Source organism: Chrysemys picta, chromosome 4, assembly GCF_011386835.1.
Source record: "Chrysemys picta bellii isolate R12L10 chromosome 4, ASM1138683v2, whole genome shotgun sequence".
Lineage (NCBI taxonomy): Eukaryota > Metazoa > Chordata > Testudines > Emydidae > Chrysemys > Chrysemys picta.
The window spans coordinates 148,870,618-148,895,406 of NC_088794.1; the positions used below are offsets into that span (position 1 = coordinate 148,870,618).

The 24,789-nt window shown below is 48.9% G+C and overlaps 1 protein-coding gene across 24 annotated transcripts in view; it reads left to right on the forward strand.

Moving 5' to 3' along the window:
• TRIM9 (tripartite motif containing 9) overlaps nucleotides 1-17,750 on the forward strand; it is a 131,693-nt gene extending 113,943 nt beyond the window's left edge. For 4 of the 24 annotated variants that reach the window (XM_065593944.1, XM_065593947.1, XM_065593946.1 and 1 more), the window contains 6 exons: nucleotides 2,228-2,416; nucleotides 6,309-6,350; nucleotides 7,157-7,180; nucleotides 8,425-8,728; nucleotides 10,538-10,775; nucleotides 15,620-17,750. In XM_065593944.1, the coding sequence (XP_065450016.1) occupies nucleotides 2,228-2,416; nucleotides 6,309-6,350; nucleotides 7,157-7,180; nucleotides 8,425-8,728; nucleotides 10,538-10,775; nucleotides 15,620-15,682 (860 nt within the window). In that variant the 3' untranslated portion in view covers nucleotides 15,683-17,750. The remainder of the gene's footprint in view (nucleotides 1-2,227; nucleotides 2,417-6,308; nucleotides 6,351-7,156; nucleotides 7,181-8,424; nucleotides 8,729-10,537; nucleotides 10,776-15,619) is intronic. The other 20 variants (XM_065593948.1, XM_065593951.1, XM_005290212.2 and 17 more) reach the window with 10 other exon arrangements.
• Nucleotides 17,751-24,789: the final 7,039 nt, after the last annotated feature.

Below are 24,789 nucleotides of genomic sequence, written 5' to 3' on the forward strand. Positions count from 1 at the left end.
TGGTGGCGGGTTATGGTATGGGTAGCCCTAGAGAGGAGTATCCAAGCAGACGTCTCTCCTGTCTGTTCTCGGAGGACAATTTATGTGACCCTCCCTTAGGTTTACAGGGCATTGGTACTGTAAATGTGGACCAGCCTGACTTAATTCTATCCTTGGTTGCTGATGAGATCCTTGGATGAGGTTCAGCCCCCTGATTTATTTTTCGGCCTGTCTTTTCTTAACTTTGTGGTGCCCAGAGTAGGTGATTTCATAGCGGTTTTAGCGCGCCAGTGAAACCGGCTTCCAAGAGAGGTCTTACAGAACGGCCTGGTTCTACTGCACTGCTCTGTCAAACCTTCAGATCTGATTAGGACACAAGCAGACCCTCACACAAACAGCAGTTTTTCATGAGGGCAAAGGACAGGCAGAGCAAGCGGTCACTCGGATTCCCTGAGCAGTGCAGAAGGTGAGGATTAGAACACAACAGGAATGACTGGCAGCCTGCCTTCCCCAGTAGGGAGCAGTATTGCTGGGGGTGGCGATCTTAGAGCTGGCTTAAGAGAAGTGTGACAGCGTGACTCTGTGTGAGAGCAGAATTTAATCCAGACACTGAGTGCCAGAGGAGTCATTACGGGTGCTGATAGGGAATATCTCTGACAGCACAGCAGCCGTCTCCAAAGCTTCACGTCTGTTACCCTATCATAGGGTTGGCAGACACAAAAGTTCAAATACCCTTTAAGGCTGGTGTACATGCTGCAGACCCTTATGCTTAGATCTCATCTCCTCCTTCCCTCCTGCTATCGCCCAGCGTCCCTCTGCCTTTTCTATCCGCTCGTTAGTCTCATTCAACCAAGCGCTTTTGGATTCCAAAGAATTTAGACTAAGCAGGGGCTACATCCAGGGCCCATCGTAAGAACCAATTACCGTGTAAGGCTTTGTGCTAGGACAGGCTGCTGTATGCTGGCTCTGAATGATGGAGCCCATTCTGGTGGAGCAGGTTACCGTGAAGTCCTCTGACAGGGAAGCAAACTAGAAGAAGGGTTGGAGCTTAGGTTTCCCACGGGTATCACAAGCCTTCAGAATCACCAGACAAGGGATGTTTACAGCTTCATCAAGAGCTTCTGCTCACAGCTGCCTGCCTATGACGGGCGGAAAGGCTGTAGGGACAGGCATCAGGATAATGACAGTGCACTTTGGGAGCAGGGTGGTCACAAAGGACCTGGGTTGCCATGGTGGGACAATGAAATCTCACCTATACAGCGTGGTAGCCTGCAGTCACTCTGAGACAGATCCGCTGCCCATTGAAGTGAATGGGAGGACTCCCAGCAACCCCAGTGGCCATTGGATCAGGCCTTCAGATCACAGGGATAACTCCTAACAAAACTCCTATTGGAAGGATCAGGTGTGTTTTGATAGATGCAAAGAGTTATCCAGAAACTCTTAACCTGTGGAACTCATTGCCAGGGGTTGTTATGAAAACAAAATCTATAGTGGGGTTCAAAAAAGAACTAGATAAGTTAATGGAGGGTAGGTCCAACAATGGCTGTTAGCCAAGATGGGAAGCTGGGAGTGGACAACGGGGGATGGTTCACTCGACGATTGCCTGTTCCATTCATTCCCTCTGAAACACCTGGCATTGGCCCCTGTCGGAAGACCGGATACTGGGCTAGATGGACCTTTGGTCTGACCCAGTATGGCCCTTCTGATGTTGTTAAACACACCATCCTGTACCCCCTTTGGGTGAGGTAGGTTTTTGAGGGCACTGTTAGTAACACAGTTTAGATCAGCCTCACCAAACTGCATTGACAGGTTACCAGCCCAACACAAAACCTCCACAGCCTGCCCTTTCCTCTGATGAGTATAATGGACAAGAGCGTATATGACAGCATGTAAAATACATCTGCTGGGACTTGGGTGTGGTAAGAGGTGCATCTCCCTCGGTGGGATACGTTACTGTGATGCCTTCCAGAATTTGCTAAAAATAGGATTTAGCCTAAGAAAAGCTGATCAGATTTGTCTTCAGCTCCACAGGGATGTTTTTGAAGACTCAAATATGTTTACTGGTTACAGCGTCAATGATACGGTATTATTGAGTGGTATCTGTGCTCCAGAACTTCCTGTGTCCTCCTGCAGCACAGCCTATGCATGTTAAAGTGTCTGCGTTCTGCACCGGGGGCTCAGCTCCGGTAACGGTTTGAAGTCAGCCCGCAGATTTCTGATGTGGGGTTTGCATTGATCTTACGTTTAGACACAGAGTCAGAAGAACAGACCCTCCCTTTTCCAGTGCCTTTGGAAAGATTTCAGCTCCGTAGAATGAGTCCTTTCTCCTCCACACTTAATCTACAACCCAGCTTCTCGGGGAGATCCTACTTTGAGCTAAGATCCTCGTCCCACCCGCTGAGCTTGCATTCTTCTTTGCAGTCTCTGAATTCAGCCGGTGAGCTGAGCACGTCTGGCATTTCCTCTTGATCTGTGCTTTTGGGCAGCTCCGAAGTATTTGTTTGTTTTGTTTTGTTTTTTTCCCATGACATTCATATGCCAGGGGGATAAGTTGTTCTGTTTGTCAGTGGCCTGCTCCCGAAGTGAAGGGAATTTGGATGATGTAGCTTTGTGGTGTATATTTCTATGTAACAACAATACCATTGTCGCTGTCATTTAACGGCATTGATTAGCAAGCCCCAGGTCAGTGCACAGTTCCTTATACGACAGCTATTATGAGCAAGGGAGGAGCCGGGCTGGAATGACGGGAACAGCACTGGCACACGCCGCTAAGGGAATGCTGGGGAGGTACGGGAAGGTTCCAGGAAAGTCAGCTGCTGCCGTAAGATTTGTTCATTGCAACTCTTTCGAAGGCTGTTCGATTAACCCTCGACCCAAAGAGAGGTTAAAAAACACAGAAGCAAGCAGGGAGTTGGGGGGGGGCACAACTCTTCTCATCTGAGGACTGTCGAGTCTGATTTTTAAAGGTGCGGAGTGTCTGCTGCCCCCACCGACTTAACTTTGAGTGGTGGGTGCTCAACGCCTGTCAAAGTCAGGCCCTCTGATATGTAAAGCCTCTTTTTCTGCAAAGGGGAGGAAAGAACATGACTAAAATTCTGAGTAGCATGCAGGGCAGTTGGTTATAAGCACAGCCCCCCCAGGTACCCTGCCTGCCTCCATAGTCCTTGCCTTAGTGGTTTGTGACAAGGGTTTAGGCCAGGGGTCTCAAACATGCGGCCCGCGGGGTTCTTTCGTGCGGCCCGCCAAGCTCCCCATGCCCCCCGCCTACCCCGTGCTGCCGCGAGCCCCGCGCCACTCCCTGAAGCGGCTGAACTACTGTATGTCCCTGCAGCCCTGGGCAGGGGGGTGGGAGGTGAGTAGAGGGCTCCGTGCTCTTGCAGCTCCCATTGGCCGGGAACTGGGAACCGCGGCCAATGGGAGCTTTGGGGGAAGTACCTGGAGGAGCAGCAAGAGCAGCACATGGTGCCGTTTCCCCTCCTCCCCACCCCCCAGGGACTCCAGCCGCTTCCTGGAGCGGAGCGGAGTGCGGCTGGGAACAGGGCAGGCAGGGAGCCTGCCCTGTCCGCGGTGCACGGTGCTGCCACCCTGGATCCGCTCTAGGTAAGCGGCACCAGGCCAGAGCCCGTACCCCGCACCCCTTCTGCACCCCAACACCCTGCCTGGAGCCCCTTGCCGCATCCCACACCCCTCCTGCACCCCAACTCCCTGCCCTGAGCCCCCTGCCACACCCTGCACCGCTCACCCCTCCTGCACCCCAACCCCCTGCCTGGAGCCCCTTGCCACAGACTGCACCCCAACCCCCTGCTTCACCCCTCCCGCACCCCAACTCTCTGCCCAGAGCCCCCGCCGTACCCTGCACACCTCCTGCACCTCAACTCCCTGCCCTGAACCGCCGCGACACCCCACACCCCTCCTGCACCCTCTGGGGGCAGGGAGGCGGCAGAGTTGGGGTGAGGACTTCAGGGAAGGGGTTGGAATGGGGGACGGGAAGGGGCGAGATGAGATGAGGCGGGGCAGGGGCGGGGCCTCATGGAAGGGGTGGAGTGGGGGCGGGGCCAGGGCAGCAAGTGGGGGGTGTCAGTGATGCGGCCCTCAGGCCAATGCACTAGTCCTCATGCGGCCCTCGAGGTCATCTGAGTTTGAGACCCCTGGTTTAGGCTGATTCACTGTGCAAAGTGCAGCCAGAGTCTCCTTTACCTTGCGGTGAACAGCGACTAGCAAAGGAGCAGCAGGTATAAGCCGATCTCTTTGGTGCTATTTCATAATCATGGAGACCAATTTTTGCACATTTCTTATTTCTAAAGCTCCCAGGGCCTCATTCTCCCGCCGTGCCGGGTTTAAACCAGTGTCACTCCAGTGGCATAACCCCCAAAGCAAGGGGAGAGTGGGGTCCCTTTTATTTTGTTTCCATCTCACAACTCGGAATGAGGAATGCTGCAGCATGACAGTTGCCAGAACATACAGGGGCCCCCACCCCCTGTCAGCAACCCTTTTTTTCTTTGTGCTTTTATGTTGTTCATTGTACTGCTGTGCGCTGCTGGCTTGAACTATGTTTTGTTATTGGACGTTTTGACTTTGTGGCCAATGTACCGAGATCTATTGTAACGGCTTTGATCAATACCTGTATGTGGAGTGTGTATCTTTGGGATCACAGGCTGAGGTCTGGGAAGCGGGTGGGAGTGGGGGACAGGGGTTGGAATTTTACAAACCCATCTAACCACTTTCTTCTTATTTGTCCTGCTGATGGTTAATTTGTATTACAATAGAGCCCAGAAATCTTGAAAAAAAACCCTTTGAAAGGGGGCACAGGGCACGATTCATTAAAACTGCCACAGCAGCCATTGCATCGTTACCCAGCAGGAGTTAAGTGCAGCGTGAAGTTCAATGAGAAATATACAAGATGTACCCTGCCTGCAGGGACCGGTGTGACTGTGCTAGAGGAAAACATTGGCACAGAGAAAACACCTCCATTTTTTGCATGCAAATCGATTGAAACCAGTCACAGACCCATCCGGAGCAATCCAGCCCTAAAATAGTCCGACAAGATGGGATCGCATCACTCCCATGCTGGTTCTTCTTTCCCCCAGATGCAAAAATATCCCCTTTTCTCGATAAATCGCTAAGGAGTAATAAGGGAAGAACAGTTTGTATGAAGCTACAATAGCTTCTTTATCAAATTAGATACATTTGGGCCCGATTCTCTGGTGCGGTGCAGCCATTTTGCCCTGCGATGCTGGCAGAACCTGGCTATAGAGTTGGCGAAAATGGCCCTAGTCAGGTTACCCCAGTGCAAGGAGAATCCTCCATTCGCACACAGCCAATATGGAGGGTTTTACACCATGTCCTTCCCGGCCATTAGGGAAAAGAGGGACATGGGTGGTGAACTCCTACACTATGCAATCCCCTGTGTCAGCCCTTTGGAGCTGTCGGCAGTCAGTAGTTAGAGCAGTCTCCTGACTGCACACAGGAGCTCCAGGATATGCCACGGGAACCATGGAAGGAGGTTGCATAGCACCTGCACACACTCACTCCGGCTCTGCTCAGTGGTCAGCCTCTAATTTCCATGAATACCAAATGCCATCAGTAAATGCTCAGTGTAATGTCGTATAATGACGCTTAGCTCTCACTGTAGCATGATTACTCTTAAAATACGGCAATAGCTAAACTAGAGTTATGTAGCTGCCTAAAAGCCACCTACGTTAACATGAAAAGTGATCAAGGACTCGGTCAGTCTTAATCCACTTGCTCTTTTTTTGGGGTGGATTTCAAATGATTTTTTCAGAATAACTAGATATTCTCCGTCTTACTGGAGAGAGTTCTCTCTAAGTCAGATGCTGTCTACCCATCTTGTTCCGATTTCTTTCCCCAGAGGAAGTCGCGGACAGTATTTTTGAATATGCAGCGTGTAAGGAGATTTACTGAATGGGGAAAACATTTATTTTTTTGCTGCTAGAGGCTCCTTTTCACATGCCAGTACAATCCCTTGGACTCTAATGAAAATAGGGGCCAGGATCTTCAAAAGTGTCGACTGATTTTGGATACTTTGGGTTTTTAGGTTCCCACCCTGAGACACTTTAAAGGCCCCTGATTGTCAGAGGGTAAGTGTGCCGCTCTTTCTGAAAATCAGACCCCTTCCAGAAGTCTCTAAATTGGGTACCCAAAATCACTAGTCACTTTTGAAAATCTTGAACATGGTCTTTGGCTTTTAATGAATCAGGCCTCAAGTGATTGGACCAAATGGATAATTTTGCAAGTGTTTACAAGTATTTTTTGTGAGACTGGTTGTTACGTCTTAGCTTTGATGTGTGAAATATAGTATCTCTTTATAGGATGCAATTTTGAGACACAGTCAGCGCCTTACTCGCAATTAGGCAAGTATATTTATTACAATTAAGTGGTTCTTACTTTGTGTTGGTCATTTTTTTATATTTGATTTGTATGTTAAGCCTTTTTTTGACAAAGTAAATAAACAGCTCATATAATCAAAGACTGTTTCCTACTTTGCACCCCTGTTTCTCAAATTCCATCCCAGTGATTTGAATGAGGAATGGTCATTTCGGTTCGGTGTTAAAGGAAGTTTAAGTTCTTCCGCTTGTTGGTTTTAAAGAGAAACCTGAAACTGGGCTGTGGAAATGGACTCCCCATCAAACTCTTACCCTTAAAATAAAATACATTTGGACCCCACCTGACCAAGGCACTTAAGCATGTGTCAGACTTTAAGTACATGATTAGTCCCATTGAAGCTAATTGGACTATTCATGCACTCAAAGTTAGACATTGACGTGGCTGAATCAGGAATTTGGGTCTGATTTTTACAGGTGCTGAAAACTTGCATTTCCTGGTGATTTCTGTTGGAGTAGCAAGTGCTCTGCACCTTGCAAAATCAGGCCCCTTAATTCTTTTTGGAAAAAGCAAACCCTTTTAAGATGACCCAACTCAGCTAAATTCACCAAATGATTCATGCACCGCGTAGTTTAACGCGCACTTCATTTACAATGCAGGCTCATGGTGAGTCCATGTATACGCACATTTCAGGACATGGGGGGGGAAAAAAGATTCATGCACTACATGGAAAAGTATGTGAGCAAAAAAAAGATTTCTGAATTCTTTATTTTAATAAATGCCAATTTTACTTCCTGTTTCTTTCCTGCATGCCTTTCATTTGGAATGACAACAGTTGACATTAAAAAACTGGTGGCAGGTATGGAACCCTTTATATTGAGTTATAAAACCAGTAAGTGAGCCAGCTTGTGAAAAGACTCAGTAAATCAATGAATAAATCTGTTTTATTTTCAAGCAGGGTTTACTTGGGTGAGCATATGTGTCCAGGTGTGAGACTATGTTGTGGATATGTCAGTTTGAACTACATTAAATGCACAAAAGATCATAGGAGAGGAAAAAATCACCTATGAAGCTTTGGATAGTGGTTTATGACATTCTGTTACTCTGTGTATTGTCAAAAAGGTGATGTTCTACCTGTCCGGTTTACTGTATCCAAGTCGCAATGTATTTAAATCGGCAATCATGCTGATTCCTAGAGGTTCTCAACATTTTCCAGCGCTCATATGAACTAGATATTATAAAAATAAGATTGAAGGTTCTCTAGGGAGGTTACTCGCTGTTGTTTAATCTGTCGGTCAATGTAGATTTTTGTGTGTGCTGTTGATTACTAGACCTGCAAGCACTCCCCCCTCACACACACTCACACAGAGTGTCTGCTAAACTTTAGTCCCCCTTCCCACACTGAGCCTGCACCTGCAAGGCATTACTCACATGAGTAATCTTTAGTCGTAAGAGTAACTATTATTAATATTTGTATTACACGACTACCTAGAGGCCCAACCAAAGTCAGGTCCCCAGTCTGCTAGGTGCAGTAGAAACATGTAGCAAGGGGCAGTCCCTGCCCCGAAGAGCGTACAGGCTAAATAGATAGGGCCAACGACAGATGGGAGAGAATCAGTGTGTCTCACCCAAGGTCACACAGCAAGTCAGTGGCAGAGTCAGGAATAGAAACAGGATCTACAGCATCCCAGTCCTGTGCCCTACCCACTAGACCATAACAACCCCCAACCTTTGTGTAAAAGTTTGCAGGATCAGGCTCCATGACTCTGGGGTTGCTGGTCTGCCAGTTACCAGGCCTAGGTAGCAATAGCCTCCATCAGTGATTCCATGTCCACAGGGATAATTTTTGAGCAAGGAGACCTTCTCCCGTGGGTAAATTCTACTGAGTCAGTCCAGTCTCTCTCTACCTTCCTCTGAGTTTATAGTGAGCCGGTTCCCTACTGTACTTGGTGATAAGCGCAGCCTAAGTCCACTGCTGAACCTCATGGTTGAGCTTTCTTCCTGCAAGGTGGCGCGTGGTGCTTCTCATCCCCTCTGTGTGGCTTTGTTGCTGGAATGGATTGTTTCAGCCGTACTAAACAGCTATCCTTTGTGTATTTCCAGTGGCCTGGTTTTCGTTCGATCCCGGCTCTGCACACTCTGACATCCTCTTTTCCAATGACAACCTGACTGTCACCTGTAACAGCTATGATGACAGGGTTGTGCTGGGGAAAACTGGCTTTTCCAAAGGGCTCCATTATTGGGAGCTGTCGATCGATCGTTACGATAACCACCCAGACCCGGCCTTTGGCGTGGCTCGTGTTGATGTCCTCAAGGATGTCATGCTAGGAAAGGACGACAAAGCCTGGGCAATGTATGTGGACAATAACCGGAGCTGGTTCATGCACAACAATTCACACACCAACAGGTATGCCACAAACCCTGGAATCAGGTCTTCTCTAGATTCTCTTTCTCTCAGAGATCAAGGCCCAAACTCAACCCTGATGTAAGCTACTCCTTCAATGGCAGCTGCACACCTGTACACTGGGAATGGATTTGCTCTCTAGAGCCTAAGGTGAAGTCCTTATGCTTAGCATAAACTAGGGGCAGTTCAGACATCCTTGGTGCTGTACCAGCTACAAGAACACTTCACCTACTGTGCTAAGAATGAAATGATCCCGGTCTATCTCTGCTTCCTAGTCCTCTGAACATTCATCCGTCTATCCGGGCAGAACATTTCACCACTCGTGAGTAAGGCACTCATCCCACACTCGTGCCAATAAACCTTTATCGCTTTTATACCATCCGGAGTGCTATACCGAGGTGTAGAAATTCTGTCTCAATTTTTCCGTGCAAGCCAGTTTGTCAGGATAGTACACTTATTTTGTAAGCAATGCGTTCTTCCCACACGCTCTTCCGCCCTTTCACTGGTAGTGTATGGCTAATGACTGAGGGCAGTTGGCCACCACTAGACCAGCTGAATAGATGGAAGCACTCTACTCAGCCAGTCATTTGATGTAGGTGGTTGTAGATGGGTGAGACCCACCTGGATGCCAATTAGCATTGAGCTCGGAGGATTATTCTAATTGTGGTTGTGTTTGAGATGAGACTGGCATGTGCAACCATCTTAGAATACACTCTGTGGAGGGGTCTCGTAGCACCTGTGGCTCTGCCGTACTTTTAAAGTGACAGCATGTTATCCTTTTGTGTCTCCTACGTGCTCCCCCCACATAATTCCCCATGACGCTTCCTTATCTGGAGGGAAAGGAACAAGGGGAAATGTCTGCAGGCACCATATAGGTGGAGGAACGTGTAATGGTATTAAGTTGTGTCCATTAGGCTGTCCATTGTTACTGTCAATCTTAACATGGAAACAAGAGTTCCCCGTACAGTGCAGAGCTATCTTATGGCCCTTGGGACCCACCCATAGGGTTGGGGAGTCTTTGCATTGACTGCAATGGGAGCTGGATCAGGGCCTCAGCTGCGAAGTGAAAAGTGGGACTCAGTAGTAATACCGACTAGAATTTTAAAAGGGGTGACAGACTGGGATGTTTGTTACGTGTTGTGGAGCACCAGACTTCGGCGTGTGGCACAGTCTTACAGCACTAGTGTATATGATTCTGGGAGATGCTCTGATTGTGTAATGGTTGCCTTACTTCTTTGGTCATAGGTTCTATAATCCACAAACAGTTTGGGCCAAATTTGGGGATCCATACTCGGTCCTCAGCCTGGCAAACACCCACTGACTTCCCAGGTGGCTCCTTCGGAATGGCTGAGCCGCAGTTTTAAAAGTTCAGAGAAGCCAGTCTTTTCCCAAGTCTCTGCAAACTATGTGATTGTCCTCTGGGGCACAATTCTGCCCTGAGACACACCTCCCTGCCAACGCTTCCATTGAAGATAATGGGAGCCCCGTGTGTGTATCCAAGGGGCAGAATCTGGCCCATCATCACTAGGCTACAATATTGTGCAGTTCGTGTGTACACGTGTATTTGTCCCTTGAAGTGATTTTAGGCTGCACTGTTTCACTGGAGACTGCCAGGAATCAGGGACAGGGCTGGATTTACAATTAGGTACAGTAGGCACGTGCCTAGGGGCATTCTAGGGGTGCCGTACCTCTCTAAAACTCTGTGAAACACGAAGATCAGCTGTAGGTGGGGGGGCGCTGACGATGCTGTGCCTAGGGGCGTGTAAGGTGTAAATCTGGCTCTGATCAGGGGTGTTGTTTTGTGCATTTCAGGGACGCCATTCCGTACAGACGCTGTAGCATGGCATTAAGTGATGCACGTCATCTGACTTCCTCTTTCCCCAACAGGACCGAAGGGGGAATAACAAAAGGTGCCACAGTTGGAGTGCTCCTTGACTTAACCAGGAGGACCCTAACATTTTCCATCAACGAAGATCAGCAAGGCCCGGTGGCTTTTGAGAACATGGAGGGCCTGTTCTTCCCTGCCGTCAGTCTGAACAGGAATGTACAGGTATGTGCTTTGTCAGAGAAAGAGGTTTCACAGCAGCAGCATAGAAAAGGTCCGAACCTGGTGGCGAGCTCCTGCCTTTGGAGCACTGTCTTTCTGTACATTTAGCACCATTCTTATCCACTAGAGTGTTCTCAACAGTGTAAGAAGAACCTCAGCAGCGGCTAGAAGGGGTGAGAACCTTTGTGGAACAGGGCAGTTTGGAAGAGTAAATATAATGACCCAGGTCACTGGTGAGCCACTGACATCAGGATGTGCCTCTGGACAGCACATAGCTTGTTCCTTGCGCTTTTTCTCGCCCATGGATGGCAGGAGAACAGGAGTGCCACTGCCTTTGGCTCAGTAGAGCTTGGCCAGGAACAGCCTTCTCATCAACATCCTTATCAACATCCTCCAGGAATCGCCCTAGTTATTAAAAGTCTCCCTGTAAAGGCACGGGACTCACCCCTGTGGCGCCTCCTGCTGGTCATCTCAGGGAATTTGCTCTTTTCCAGCCTGGGCGCCCTCTGCAGGCTGGTGTCTCGCTTGTAGCTGGCCCCGTGTCCCTCCCGGACCCCGGTGCCCCTTTACCCTGGGGCTGCCCCCTGGCAATACCCCCACCAGTCTCTATGGGTCTCCCCTCTCTGGGAAACCCCCCAACCCTCTAATCCCCACCTTGCCGCAGTCTGGGCTACTGCCAGTCATCACCAAGCCCCCGCTCCCTGGGGCACACTGCAGTGTAAAAGCCACTTATCATAGGCAAGGGGGTTCGGACCTGCTGCCTTCCTCTGTCTCCCAATATCTCTATGGGCCTTGGACCAGGCCCTGCAGCCTGGGGAGTTGCCAGCCTGGAGCTCCCCGCTCCTCTGGCTCTCCCCAGCCCTGCTTCACTCCCAGTCCCCTTTCTGCAGGCAGCCCGGCCCTGCTCTCTCCCAGCCTGGAGAGAGACTCCTCTTGGGCCTCTGGCTCACAGCCTTCTTATAAGAACCAGCTGGGACCTCATTAAGCCAGCCACACCTGTGGCTGCTTTCCAATCAGCCCAGCCTTTCCCTTGCCACAGCCCTCTCCCAGGGCTGTTTTCAGCCCTTCAGGGCAGGAGCAGGATAACCACCCGCTACACTCCCATGTCCCACTGGTGTAATACCAAGGATGTTCTGCATCCTGTTCCACACACAGCAATTTCAGACACAGGCTCTCTTTTGAGCTCTTGACCATTCATGAACTCTATCTCCGCAATGACGACTGGAAGACCGTTTAATGTTTATCCTACTCTGAACTAATCTGGTATTTTTAGTCTCAATTATTATTTTCTCCTATCCCCCTTATTGTCCTCTTCAAGGCGTTATTGGTTTCATTCACGCGGCCGACACTTTCACTGAGCCTGGTTTTGGTCTGCCCACTTTGTCACCCTTTGCTTCTCTAAGCACCGCAGCATTGCCCAAAGCTCGTTAAAATCTTCCTCGAAGACGCCAGGAAGAAATAAGCTTGAATCGGTTAAGTCAGGACGTTTCAGGCAGTTTGATGAGGTGCCCATGTAGTAGGTTCAGTTATTTATTTTGGGCAATATTATGGACATCAAAGGTAATCTTCCCTAGGCAGGAGAGAGAGGCACAATGCAGCCATGAGCTCTACCCATGGAAAGAGTCCCACTGACTTCAGAGGGATTTGGATCAGGCCCTTGAGCACAAGGGGGAATTGGCTCGAAGTGCAAACATTGTGCCCGAATAAAGGGCATCCCCCATCTCTGTGCCCTCTAAGAACCGTAGTCTGGCCCTTTCTCCACAGCTGATCCAGCGTTAACCTGATTTTATGGCAATCTGAGACTCCGGTGATCGATTCGGAGTACCATTATTAAGTTGCTAAGCAACGCAGTCCTCAGTAAGATTATGATTTTATAGTGAGCAGTGACAGTGTGTTCAACACTCTGTGGTACTTGTCTGTGTATCTTTGTATGTGTATGTCAAAGCTCCTTCCCCACTCTGAACTTTAGGGTACAGATGTGGGAGCCTGCGTGAAAACTTCTAAGCTTAACTACCAGCTTAGATCTGGTCCGCTGCCACCACTCCCAATGTGCCAATTCCCTTCCCTGGGTAGCCTTGAGAGACTCTTCACCAATTCCCTGGTGAATACAGATCCAAACCCCTTGGATCTAAAACAAGGAGAAATTAACCATTCCCCTCCTTCTCCCACCAACTCCTGGTGGATCAAGATCCAACCCCCTTGGATCTAAAAACAAGGAAAAATCAATCAGGTTCTTAAAAAGAAGGCTTTTGATTAAAGAAAAAGGTCAACATCATCTCTGTAAAATCAGGATGGAAAATAACTTTCCAGGGTAATGAAACTTAAAGAGCCCAGAGGACCCCCCTCTAGCCTTAAGTTCAAAGTTACAGCAAACAGAGGTAACCACTCTAGCAAAAAGAACATTTACAAGTTGAGACAACAAAGATAAAACTACCACGCCTTGCCTGGCTGTACTTACAAGTTTGAAATATGAGAGACTTGTTCAGAAAAATTCGGAGAGCCTGGATTGATGTCTGGTCCCTCTCAGTCCCAAGAGCGAACTCCACCAAAACAAAGAGCACAAACAAAAACCTTCCCCCCACCAAGATTTGAAAGTATCTTGTCCCCTTATTGGTCCTTTGGGTCAGGTGTCAGCCAGGTTACCTGAGCTTCTTAACCCTTTACAGGTAAAAGGATTTTGGAGTCTCTGGCCAGGAGGGATTTTATAGTACTGTACACAGGAGGGCTGTTACCCTTCCCTTTATAGTTATGACAGTGTACATGAGTGTATATATGTGTATATAAGCACCATTGCTCGATGAGTTTAATTCCCGTCTCTACATCCGTTACTTTGTCCTACGAGAGGAGAATATTTATCAAACCCCATTGCTTCCTGACAGATCAATAGAAGAGATAAAGTTTAAAATCCCCAAATAATAGAGAAGCCCAAGGACATGTTGATAAAAATACTGCTAATAAACTCAAGACATTCATTATCCTTTTCCCCCAAAGCTGTGTGAGTAACTCAAATGGCTTTATTAGGATTCAGAAGACTTTATTTTGGATAAAATCATTTGTAAATTTGACTCTAAAACCCCTACGTTATTCTGTAAGTAAAAGAACGAGTTACGCTTCCTTCCCACGATGAATATGAGAATTAAACTATGCAGAAAGGAGAATTAATCTGAGAAGGGACAACTCTACACAGCTGTATGCATATCAGTGATCTAGACAACAAAGCAAGCTACAGACTCTGTGACGCTGTTCACAAAAACTGGCAATCCTCATAGGTTTTGAGACTGTAGGTCAGCCAGTTACAAGAACAACCTGACGGGATATTTTCCCTAAACAGAATCCAGCAGTGGTTTGGCCGTTTCTCTGGTTGGTTGATGAAGTCTTCTCTTTGTGAATCATTTTCCTGAGAAAAGCAAATAGCAGTTTCTCTAATATGCGTGTCATAACAGATGAAAGAGAAGTGCTCTTCCATATTCCCTGGTATCTGTAGTGAAATCTGTGCACAGAAAGTTCTTTCCAGTATATTTGCAGAGATTGTCACAGACACAAAGGGGAGTGAGGGAGTTGGGCGCCTGATTCCCTTTTGTACCTTTGAAATCCTCTCCATTGCATACTCCTTGTTCTGCCACAATTGCTGCATCTGTAGCTGCTCAGTTATCAATGAGGGGAAAGTCCCTTCCCATGTCTATATTCCTGCCCAGAGAAAATGCTGCCAGGGGGATCTGCTGCTGCCGCAGACCAGCTGTGACCAGCAATGCCTTGGATCACAACAGAGGCGCTAAGGGCAGGGAGGCCGGCAGAATTCCTGGCGCCCACAGTTGTTCTAGGGACCCAGCATCCCCAGAGAGCCTTTCTCCTTGAGCTCGGTGCACCCAGTCGTGTGATCCCTGCTCCTCTTATTACCGATCACATGTGGGTGATCCTCTTCTGGTGCCACCCGGCCTATCCTGCTCTGTGGCCTTTGCCTTGCGTCCTGCTCTTGGTTCTGCACAGGGATGGACAGATGAGTGTGAATTAAAGGTACCGTGTCAGGACAGGTCTGCCAAAGACGTCAGGAGAGCATCACTGGCGTTCGCGGCGCCACGGGTACAAGGGGGAGGAGGCAGCGAACCCGCTACTGGGCATAGGGTGACCAGACAGCAAACATGAAAAATCGGGATGGGGGTGGGGGGTAATAGGAGCCTATATAAGAAAAAGACCCAAAAATCAGGACTGTCCCTATAAAATCGAGACATCTGGTCACCCTAACTGGGCATGAGGCAGCAGCAGGGAATACCACAAGAGGGGACAAGGAGGAGAGGCGTGGAGACGATGAATATTACAAGGGAAGGATGCATGGCTGGGGGGCCAGGGCTCCCAGTAATACCTTTGGCTGCCCTCTATCCCAGCGGGGCCTTTCCTCGGCACAGATTCCTCTGGGCACTTTGGAAGACTGGTGGTTTTTAAAGATGGGAAACAAAGCTTGAATCATCGTGGGATGAGAACGGTGCAAGTTATACACTATCAGCCAGATCCAGTCAGGGAGCCCCTGTGCTCCCCAATCACACCAGAGGCGTGTCCTGCCGAGCGCTCTGTGCCCCTCCTCTCGCACTGCTCCCGCTGCGGCTCCGTGTGCTGCTGATGGCAATCCGCCTGCGCCAGGGACTGCGGGTCCACCACGGCCCTGATGCGCCGTGGCCTGCAGCCCGTTTCGCTAGTCAAGCCGAGCAGCCAGGGCACTCTGGTAAGCCAGAGCAGAATGCCAGCTGCACACAGTGCTTCTTGCACATGGTGTTTAGACCCCTTACTCTCGTAAGCAAAGTCAGGGGTGGAAGAATGCAGATTGCTCTCTGGTAACAGGGCTGTCGTTGCAGGTGACGCTCCACACTGGTTTGCCGGTCCCCGAATTCTATACTTCCAGGGCATCCATGCAGTGATGAGACTACTGACGCCAGCTGCCTTTTCTCAGGATGAGTCAAGAGAGCTGCTTTACTTTGTCAAGAAGAGACCTCATAGGAGCCGGGGAATCTTTGGTCAGCTGGTAACTGGAGACCAGGGAAAACCAAAAACAAAAGCGAGAAGAGAAGAAACTGGCCTTCTCCAGTCTTCGTACTCCACGACCGCACGGCAAACCCGCTTGGCGTCTCCGGCACCGTACTGTGCGCGTTTGCTTTGCTGTTTAGCTCTTTTGGCTGATAAAGTACCTAGATAGCCTGAGATGTTACTCTGTGTCAGCTTTTCGGTTTGGGTCATTGCTTTGATTTGCTGTTATTTTTAAATGTTGGCTTTTCATTTCCTCATACCAGTGTGGTTGCTGTTGACCAGTTCATTGCAAGTGAAACCCTTCCAATAACTTTCGACTGAGTTATACATCAGACAAAAGATGCTGTCTAAAGAAACCAGGGAGAGTCTCGGGGCGGGGGGGAGCCCTTTGTGGGCAAGCATTTGCTGATGCCAGTCAAATTACCTCCAGTGATGTTTCTTTCCCTGTGGCCTTTCTTGTGGAGTACCCTCAAGCATATTTGTAGACATTGGTCTTGGATTACCAGTTAGTCTATACAGAGCCAGGTGGAATGCATCAAGTATTTGGAGACAGTCATATCCTTTATAGCAGATAGGGCCAAATTCTTCCCTCACGCGTGGATGTGGTTCACACTGAAGTCAGTGCATCCCTGAGCAGGATTTGGCCCAAAGATATTACTTTTAAATACCAAGAGGTTTGCCAGGGCTTCATCAGACCACTGTAATTAAGACGGGTAGGTAGCCGGAGAAGATAATTACATTTCTGATGGGATGATCACTTGGTTTCAGCAGAATAATTAGATGTTAATTGAACAGTTCTGGTTCTAGAATTTATCATTTTCAAAGGCTTTTCTGTTTAGCTCAGTAGATGGACCGGGCTGATTACCATCCTCCTGTTCCCAGGCACTGCAAGGCAGTGCGGATTTGCCAGAGGACTTGGGACGAGCACTTGCACCCACTCAGTGGCTCTATAAACTGCGCGCTACGTAACGGTGCCAGCTGACACGGTGCTGCCATATCTCACAGGGCCTGCAGTTGGCCCTTTTGATATTAGCATTTATTTTTTTATAGCTACAGCGAAAACCTAGCCTTAAAAAACCACCCGACAGTGTCCTTTTTTTCGTAGAGAGGATTCATTCTGTTCCGAGGTTAGCATCACTTGGGGAGCAGGAGAGAACAGAGAGAGAAGAGGAAAGAGAGAGTCAGAATCACAGTCCATGGCATTCACATTCTCAGGAATAAACATGCTTGTTGCCATGCCTACCTGTGCCTAACATTCTGCTTCCATTCACAAACTTAACTTTCTGGTAATTCAGACAAATGTCACACGTAAAAACGACAGATTATTACCACTGTGTTTAAATGCCAGAACGTTAACTTTTCCCGTTTCTGTAGTGAAGAGACTGCATGCCGCATGTTATTACGCTTTCCTTTGGTTGATGACACTCTCTAGATTAGTTTCAGGGGCTGGAGAAAGACTCCATTTTGTTGCCCACCATTTGCCAAGCAATTGAGTTTGTTGAAAAAACATAGTTAATTGAACTGGGGATAGGGTGGGAGGGGAAGCTAATGGAATAATGTTCCAGCAAAAAGACATATGTAAATAGATAATCATTTCCTTTTAGTGCTTACCATTCTATTTAGAATGTTCTTTTTTGTTATATTGTTATTCTAGTATTAAGTTTACCTAATTTATTGAATGGGTGCTATCTTGTTCATTTAAACCTATTAGTTTATCTCAGCTACAGAAGAGCTGTGTTGCAGGACAACGCTGATCTGTTATTTGTTTAATTTCTTATGAGACTCAGTTGCCGGGCCACTGTGGACTCGTTTTTCATAGTCGTTATATTCCCAGTTCTTGATGATGTTCATGATGCTTGTTAGATTTCTAGTGACTTGTAACCCGTAGTTTACGCTGTACTGCAATCATAGCTGCGTACAGAAAAGTGTTTGCTGTTCTAATAAATGACTTTTATGAGAGAATCGCATGGGTCCCCCGAGTGTCTTTCAGTTTTCCTCGTGCAGTCACTGGGGGTATTTACCATAGTGACAGAATTTCCTGTGTTTGGAGCAGGAGGTACTTAGAAGCCAGCTGGCCACCTCCTGCGTTCTCTGTGACCCCGGGAAGGAGGCCTGTGCGTCAGTGCCATTGACACAGAGACTAGTGTGTCGGTAAGCGAGTGCGAGGGGCCTGGGAAGATCCCCCCATACACAGAGCACAGGGAGTGAACAAGGCTGGACCTGGTGTGTGGGCTCCACACGGGAGAGGAAAGTGAGCAGGAGCCAATAGGACTCACTCCTCCACTTCCTTTCCAGAAACTGCCACTGGGAAGCCCACAGGGGCAGCTGTGCAGACATGCCCAGGCAAGTATATTACCCCGTGGCCGACCATCTTTTCAGTGTTGCATTGAAGGATGTCGTGTGGGGTCCCTGCCGAAAGCTAAGAACTAGCTGATCTTCATGGTTATTGCAAGATGTTCGTACGGGAAACAATTTTAGAGTGATGTAACGTAGGCTATTGCGCTCCCAAACTGCTGGAAGTGAAACTTGCCACCTGAGGCGGGGGAGGTCTCAGAACTGACTCAGTCAACACCGAGAACACTCAATATCCATGGGGCCAGCGCAAGCCCTGTGTTTAGTGTCTGGCCCAGATGCAGGCTGGAGCATTTACAAAGACAAAATAAGCCCAAGAAAAGTCTCTGAACAGAGGACACCCCTGGGCTACGAGACAATAGTCTGTAACTGTATCAGAGAAGAAGACAGGGCACAAGATATTATCCATTAGGGAGGAGACACTCTACCAGCGGGCGGGTCTCCTGAGAGGGGGATCCCAGTTTTCTTTGATAAGCATAGGCTAAAGATTGCCTTTTATGTTCTTCTTTTATCTGTAACCTTATGTTTCCAAACCCCTGTACTTGCTTTTATTTGAATCTACCTCCAACGCTGTTAAATAAACTTCAATTTGTTTTTACTATAGACACATCTAAGTGCCTTGTGCTAAGGGGAGTGTTAAACTGAGGTGACACCTCTACACAGGCAGCGGATTGGCGTGGGTTGCGGGTTTCCAGAAGATAAGGGGCTGGGCATTTGAGTGTAACGAAGTGGGTGTGTAAATTACTAGGAAAGAGCAGAGCTCATGGAGCCCAGAGCAGAGCGCCTGTGTTGTCAACCGATGGTGGCTGAGGTGTTTTTCCCCTGGTAGACACAGACGGGGCTCCCTCCTGCTGTGAGCAGGTGGTAGTGATACACCACAGACAGCTGGGTTCACCCTGCAACGTGTCACGGTAGCGCTGACAGGATCCCGGCTGTGATACTAGAGGCCGTCAGAACAGTGAGGTAGTGAGGTTGTTATGAACAGCATTCTCATAATCACATGCGCAAATAAGGTTATTGCTGCCCAGACAGGCTGAATGAACCCCCCTGCGGGAGTCAAACCCAGCTGTGTTCTCTGGAGCAACCCCAGGGCCTGCGATGCCATTCTCAGGGCTAGCCTGGGTGCTCATGCAAGGCCGTAAGAGGGAGACAAAGAACTCTGAATCCCCACCTCTAGTTATAGTTCCCTGATCATCTAATCCAAGGCCACAACATCCTCCCTCCCTTTCCTTTGCCTCCTCCACAGGGGAGCATGGGGGCTTTGCCTGCTCTCGCTCTCCCCCCAGAAGAAAGGAATGGAAAGAAATGGAGCCTGCGTGTTCTATTATAGACCAAGGGGAATGTGTCAGTCAGAGTTTTCCCCTGAGCACAGCCCCCAAAAGGGGTATCCACCAAGGCCAGCGAGTCACTTGGAGATCCTGAATTCCACCTCTCAGTGGGATGCCAGCATGTCTGGTCCTCCCCAAACCTCTGAACAGAGCGGGCAGCCCCAGCGGGGGGATATGAACATAGTGTGCCCACCTCAGAGGTGCCCATGTGTCTGGTTTTCCCCAAACCTCTGGAAAAAAGGAGTGACTGTCCGCAGTAGGGACACGCAGGGCCCTAGCAACCTGCTTGCCTGGTATCCAGCACCCTGCTTCAGCTTGCAGCTGTATTCCACAGCAACTTCTCGACCTCCACAACGTCCGGGCCCTCGGTCTCCCAGCCAGCCCTCACTCTGGTAAGTTCTGCTTCGGTGGGTAATTCTCCTGCCCCTCCTCATACCTTTCCAGGCTCCACTACCCCCTCCTCAGACTCTGCTTTCCCCTGCTAGCCCTCCCTCAGTCCCAGCCCCATACAAACAATGCCCCTCAGTAGCAGCCTCCCCACCCACTCCAGGACCCAAGGGTGCGTAGGCCTGAGTCATAGAATATCAGGGTTGGAAGGGACCTCAGGAGGTCATCTAGTCCAACCCCCTGCTCAAAACAGGACCAATCCCCAGACAGATTTTTATCCCAGATCCCCAAGTGGCCCCCTCAAGGATTGAACTCACAACCCTGGCTTTAGCAGGCCAATGCTCAAACCACTGAGCTATCTTCTCTGCCTTCCTTGGGCCTGGTAAGCCTGCTTTTCTGGGTGGTTCCCTTGCCTATAATGCCACTGCAAAGCCCTGTGCTGGCTGCCAGGCTCCCCCAGGCCCACTCACTACAGCTAGCGCACCTCAAACCTCCATCTTAACCCCTGAAATCACTGCACCTGGATGTTCAAACCTCAGCCCAGGAAACAAACCGAGCACCGTGCTTTTGCCTGGGGAAGGGGGAAGAATCTTTCAGATGCGATGTAAACTGGGGCCCTGTTTTTATATACATGCTAGTTAAGCCCCCTGTTACAAGACTCACCACCAGAGAGCGCCCCCTCCTGGCAAAATTTGGTATTGCAGCACTTCTGCCTCAGTTTCCCCACAACAATCTTCAGCCTACGGCACTGTAGAGGTGTCATGGCCCCCCAGCCAAGCCACTTTAAAGTGTTCAAGCCCTTCCAGGAGCCAGTGAGCTCAAGTCTGAAAACAAGTGTCTTCAGCCCTGCTGGGCTCAGCCTTCCACCCTCCACACACACCCCTGCCAGCAGCAACAGCTCATCTTGCAACCTAACCGCTGGCTCCTGGGCACCAATCACCCCAACTATCCACGTCCGGCCTAGCCGCCTACTCAGAGCCTCTGGCAGCTCAAAGCCCTCAGCCAGTTCTGAGTGCGAAACCAGCTTCTTGCTTCATATTAGAGCAGCCTGTTTGTCAGGCCTTCCAGCCTCTTTCAGGCTAGCTGAAGCCCAGCTGCTTGTCCCACATCAGCCCCTTCACTCCCTCCCAGCAAGCCCTCATCTGCTGGGCTTGTCTCCTTTTTAAGTTCCACACCCTACACAGGCCTAACTGGCCCAAGGCCTTCTGGCCCGCTGGGGTACGTCTTCCCTGCAGCTGGGACCGAGCCCCCCAGCCTGAGTAGACAGACCTTGGCTAGCTCTGCTCCAGCTACTGTGCTAAAAATAGCTGTGTGGACGCTGCTGCACCGCTGGAGGCTGGGGCTAGCCACCTGAGCTCACACCCACACGGGGTCAGGTCGGTCCGAGCTCAGGTGGCTAGCCCAAGCCTCCACTGGTGCAGCAATGTCCACACTACTATTTTCAACACACTAGCACTTGCCCCACTAGCACGAGTCTGTCTACTAAGGCTGAGGGACTCACTGCCAGCTGCAGTATAGATGTACCATAAAGGGGCAAGCTGCCCTGTTACACATCCCTTCTCCTGGGGGCCCCTCCCAAGCCATGCCTTAGATTGAGGGCTCCAAGGTTCGCATGCAGGAACCAGCGCTTCTATGTATCTCTGTCAGGGTTCCCTCCCCTCTCTGAACTCTGGGGTACAGATGTGGGGACCCGCATGAAAGACCCCCTAAGCTTATATTCCACCAGCTTAGGTTAAAACGTCCCAAAGGCACAAATTCCTTTCCTTGTCCTTGGACAGTATTGCTGCCACCACCAAGTGATTAAAACAAACATTAAGGGAGGGGCCACTAGTAGCCCCATCCCCCCCCCAAAAAATATCCCCCCAATCCCCTTCACCTCCTTTCCGGGGGGGGCTTGAGAATAGTATACCAACCGTTAGGTTAACAAAGTGAGCACAGCCCAAATCCCTGATTTTTAGGACACTGAAAATCAATCAGGTTCTTAAAAGAAGAATTTTATTTTAAAAAAAAAGGTAAAAGAATCACACCTGCAAAACCAGGATGGAAGATAACTTTACTGGGTAAATAAAAAGATTTAAAACCCAGAGGATTCCCCTCTGATTCTGCTTCCCAGTTACAAAACAGAAATAAAATTACCTCTTAGCCTAGGGGAAATTCACAAGCTAAAACAAAAGATAATCTAACGCATTTCCTTGCTTTACTTAAAACTTTTTTAATCTTAGATGCTTATTTCAGGTAGGGTTTTAGGAGATGGTTTTTCCTGCCCTGGTCCCTCTCTGTCTGAGAGAGAACAACAAAGAGCACAAACAAAAACCTCCCCCCAAAGATTTGAAAGGATCTTCTTCCCTTATTGGTCTTTTTGGTCAGGTGCCAACCAGGTTATTTGAGCTTCTTAACCCCTTACAGGTAAAGGAGGGATTTTATGCTACCCTTAGCTGTATGTTTATGACAATCACAGGGAAAGGTTCCTCTCTGTTGCCCCAGTTTTCAGGGGCAGGTTTTCCCTCCATTTTCTGCTTTGCCCCAGGGGCCCCAAATGTCTCTGGGTAAAACAGAAACATGGTTGTTTTCTCAGGCCTCTGAGCAAGAGTTCATGTCTCTCCTCCCTGCTTTTCTCTGGCAGTTTCTCCCTGTCCCAGGAGAGGGATCTCTGCTGGGCTCCTGCTGGCCGGCCAGCCACCACATGCCGCTCAGCTTTGTATTGCTTTCCTTATTGCGTCACAGCTCGGAGCCCTTAACTAGTGTCCTTCACTGCCGGCTAATTGCACAAGCCTTCAAGAGAACAGACTGTTCAGACACAGCTGTAGGCTGCACGGAGAGCGCCTCCTACTGTGAGATTGACTGCCTGCTGCACCAGCCTTCAAGAGAACAGGTTGTCCAGGTACACTTATGTGTTAGCTTCCCGCGGCTCAGTTCTGTCCAGTTTAGAAGCACCCTGGTCCCTCAGACCCCCCCAAAAGGTGCAGCTTTCCAGCAGGAACACAACCCTCAGGGTCTAAAGGGTGATATGGCCTAGAAGGGCTGAGGATAATTTCTCTGAGAGAGGTCCTATCTGAGCCAGCTCGTATTCAGAACTCGTGACATCTTCCATCTTCAGGCTGCCAGTCACCTTCAGTATCTGGGATATACATTTTGGGAGAGCACCTGAACGTGTGTCCCAATAATGCGGTCCACTTGTCAGACATCTGGGTTTCCCTAAGCCTCCCACCGAGTGCTTTTCATGGCAAGTACAGAGCATTGGGCAGCTGGCTGCGTTTCTCTGTGGCGAACCGTCTGGGAGCTGAACCAGTGCAGTAATAATGCGGGAATCATTTACTGCTGCTGTAGGCCAGCAGTGACTTTCTAGCACCTCAGGCGCAAGGATGGGGCGGGTGGCGGGAGGGTGAGAGGGCTGTCTCTGAGTCACAATGCCTGCTGGGGCTGCTGCTACCGGGGTCGGGGGGACAACTCGCACACGACCCTCTATTGTCACCAGCTAGCTCCCATCCATGAGAAACCTGCAAGGTAAAAATAGGCATAAGATGATAAAGGACACGCAGTAGCAATTTTGTGTAATCAAAAAGTAGGTTTAAGTTTAAATCCGTGGGATTTTTGGCTCAATAAAAGCTTCTGGGTAAGTTCCTTGATGTGACATACACAGTCTTAAAGGCCACATTGGCGTCATCTATTATTCAACACCCCTGTGGGCCACCAGCCCAGGGGCAAGGTTTCAGTAAGAAACCCCGGAAGGTCCTTTTGCCTTCTTGCCTCCTTTCCCGGGGACTGGCTGAACGCCTCTGAGATGTTGCCATTTCCACTGCGACTGCCGTGCGCCTTCATTAATAAAACATCAGCTAATATTACATTTGAATTACAAATGAGCGCCATGAAAAGAGGCATTCTGCAAGCTATGGGATCAAGGAGGAATTTTTTTTTATTAAAAAACCCCCCAAGTTTGGTATCTGCAATAGTGAAGTGAAGCAAATGATCTGGGGGGACGCTGAATGGAGCTATTCCTACTGGAACCTGGCGGGAAGGTGGGGTTATGTTGAAGAAGCCATCAGTAATTGCCTAATTTCAGTAGATGTAATACAGCTGTTTCTGTTAGCATCTCTCACATAGCATAAAAAGATCAGAAGGCAGGCCCAGGTCATTAGAATACAAACAACCAACGCAGATGTTTGCAATGCAAGGCGGGTTATCTATTCTACTGCTTATGGACCTGTCTAGCTCATAAGAATGTCTGATTCCTAGATTCTGGAGTAGACAAAGACATAATATTGGTTGATTATAATGTTATTTTACTCACATATTAACTGGAGACCATTTAATTACATTATAACAATATATATCAGTGGGCCAAATTCAGCCCTGGCTTATGCAGGTATTAATTCTACGGAAGTGACGAGCTTTCTCATACAGTATCATGTAATTACTCAGTAATTGTTATTTCCACTTTCTAAATCACAGCCTACATTACATAGTAATTGCTCTTTGGACTCAGTAAGCCTAATTAATTACCAAGCTAAATACAGAAACATGCAATTACTTACAACGTAATTACATTGTGCGGACTGGTTTTTAAGCAGAGCTCTTCAACAAAATTAATAGGGAGTTCTGCTAAACAATTGCTGGTACATTGGTAAGCCAGGGTATTGGTATTTGCTAAGGAATCCATTGTCTGGTAACACAGCATCATCAGCAAAAGTTATTCACATTCAAGGTCCCACAGGAAAATGACCCAGGTACGTACTGATTTAATGTCTGCAGGGGAAATTCTGAAGAGACCCAAGGACTTGGACCCTTTCAAACGGGGGCAGATTAAGCACATTGGTTTGTGGATTCAAATCCTGGCTACCGGGGTGCTCAGGGCCCCAGATCCAACTGTGGGGCGGTGACAGGGTGTACTGGCCCCGCACTGGCGCAGTCATGGTAGAAAGCAGCCCAAGGAGGGA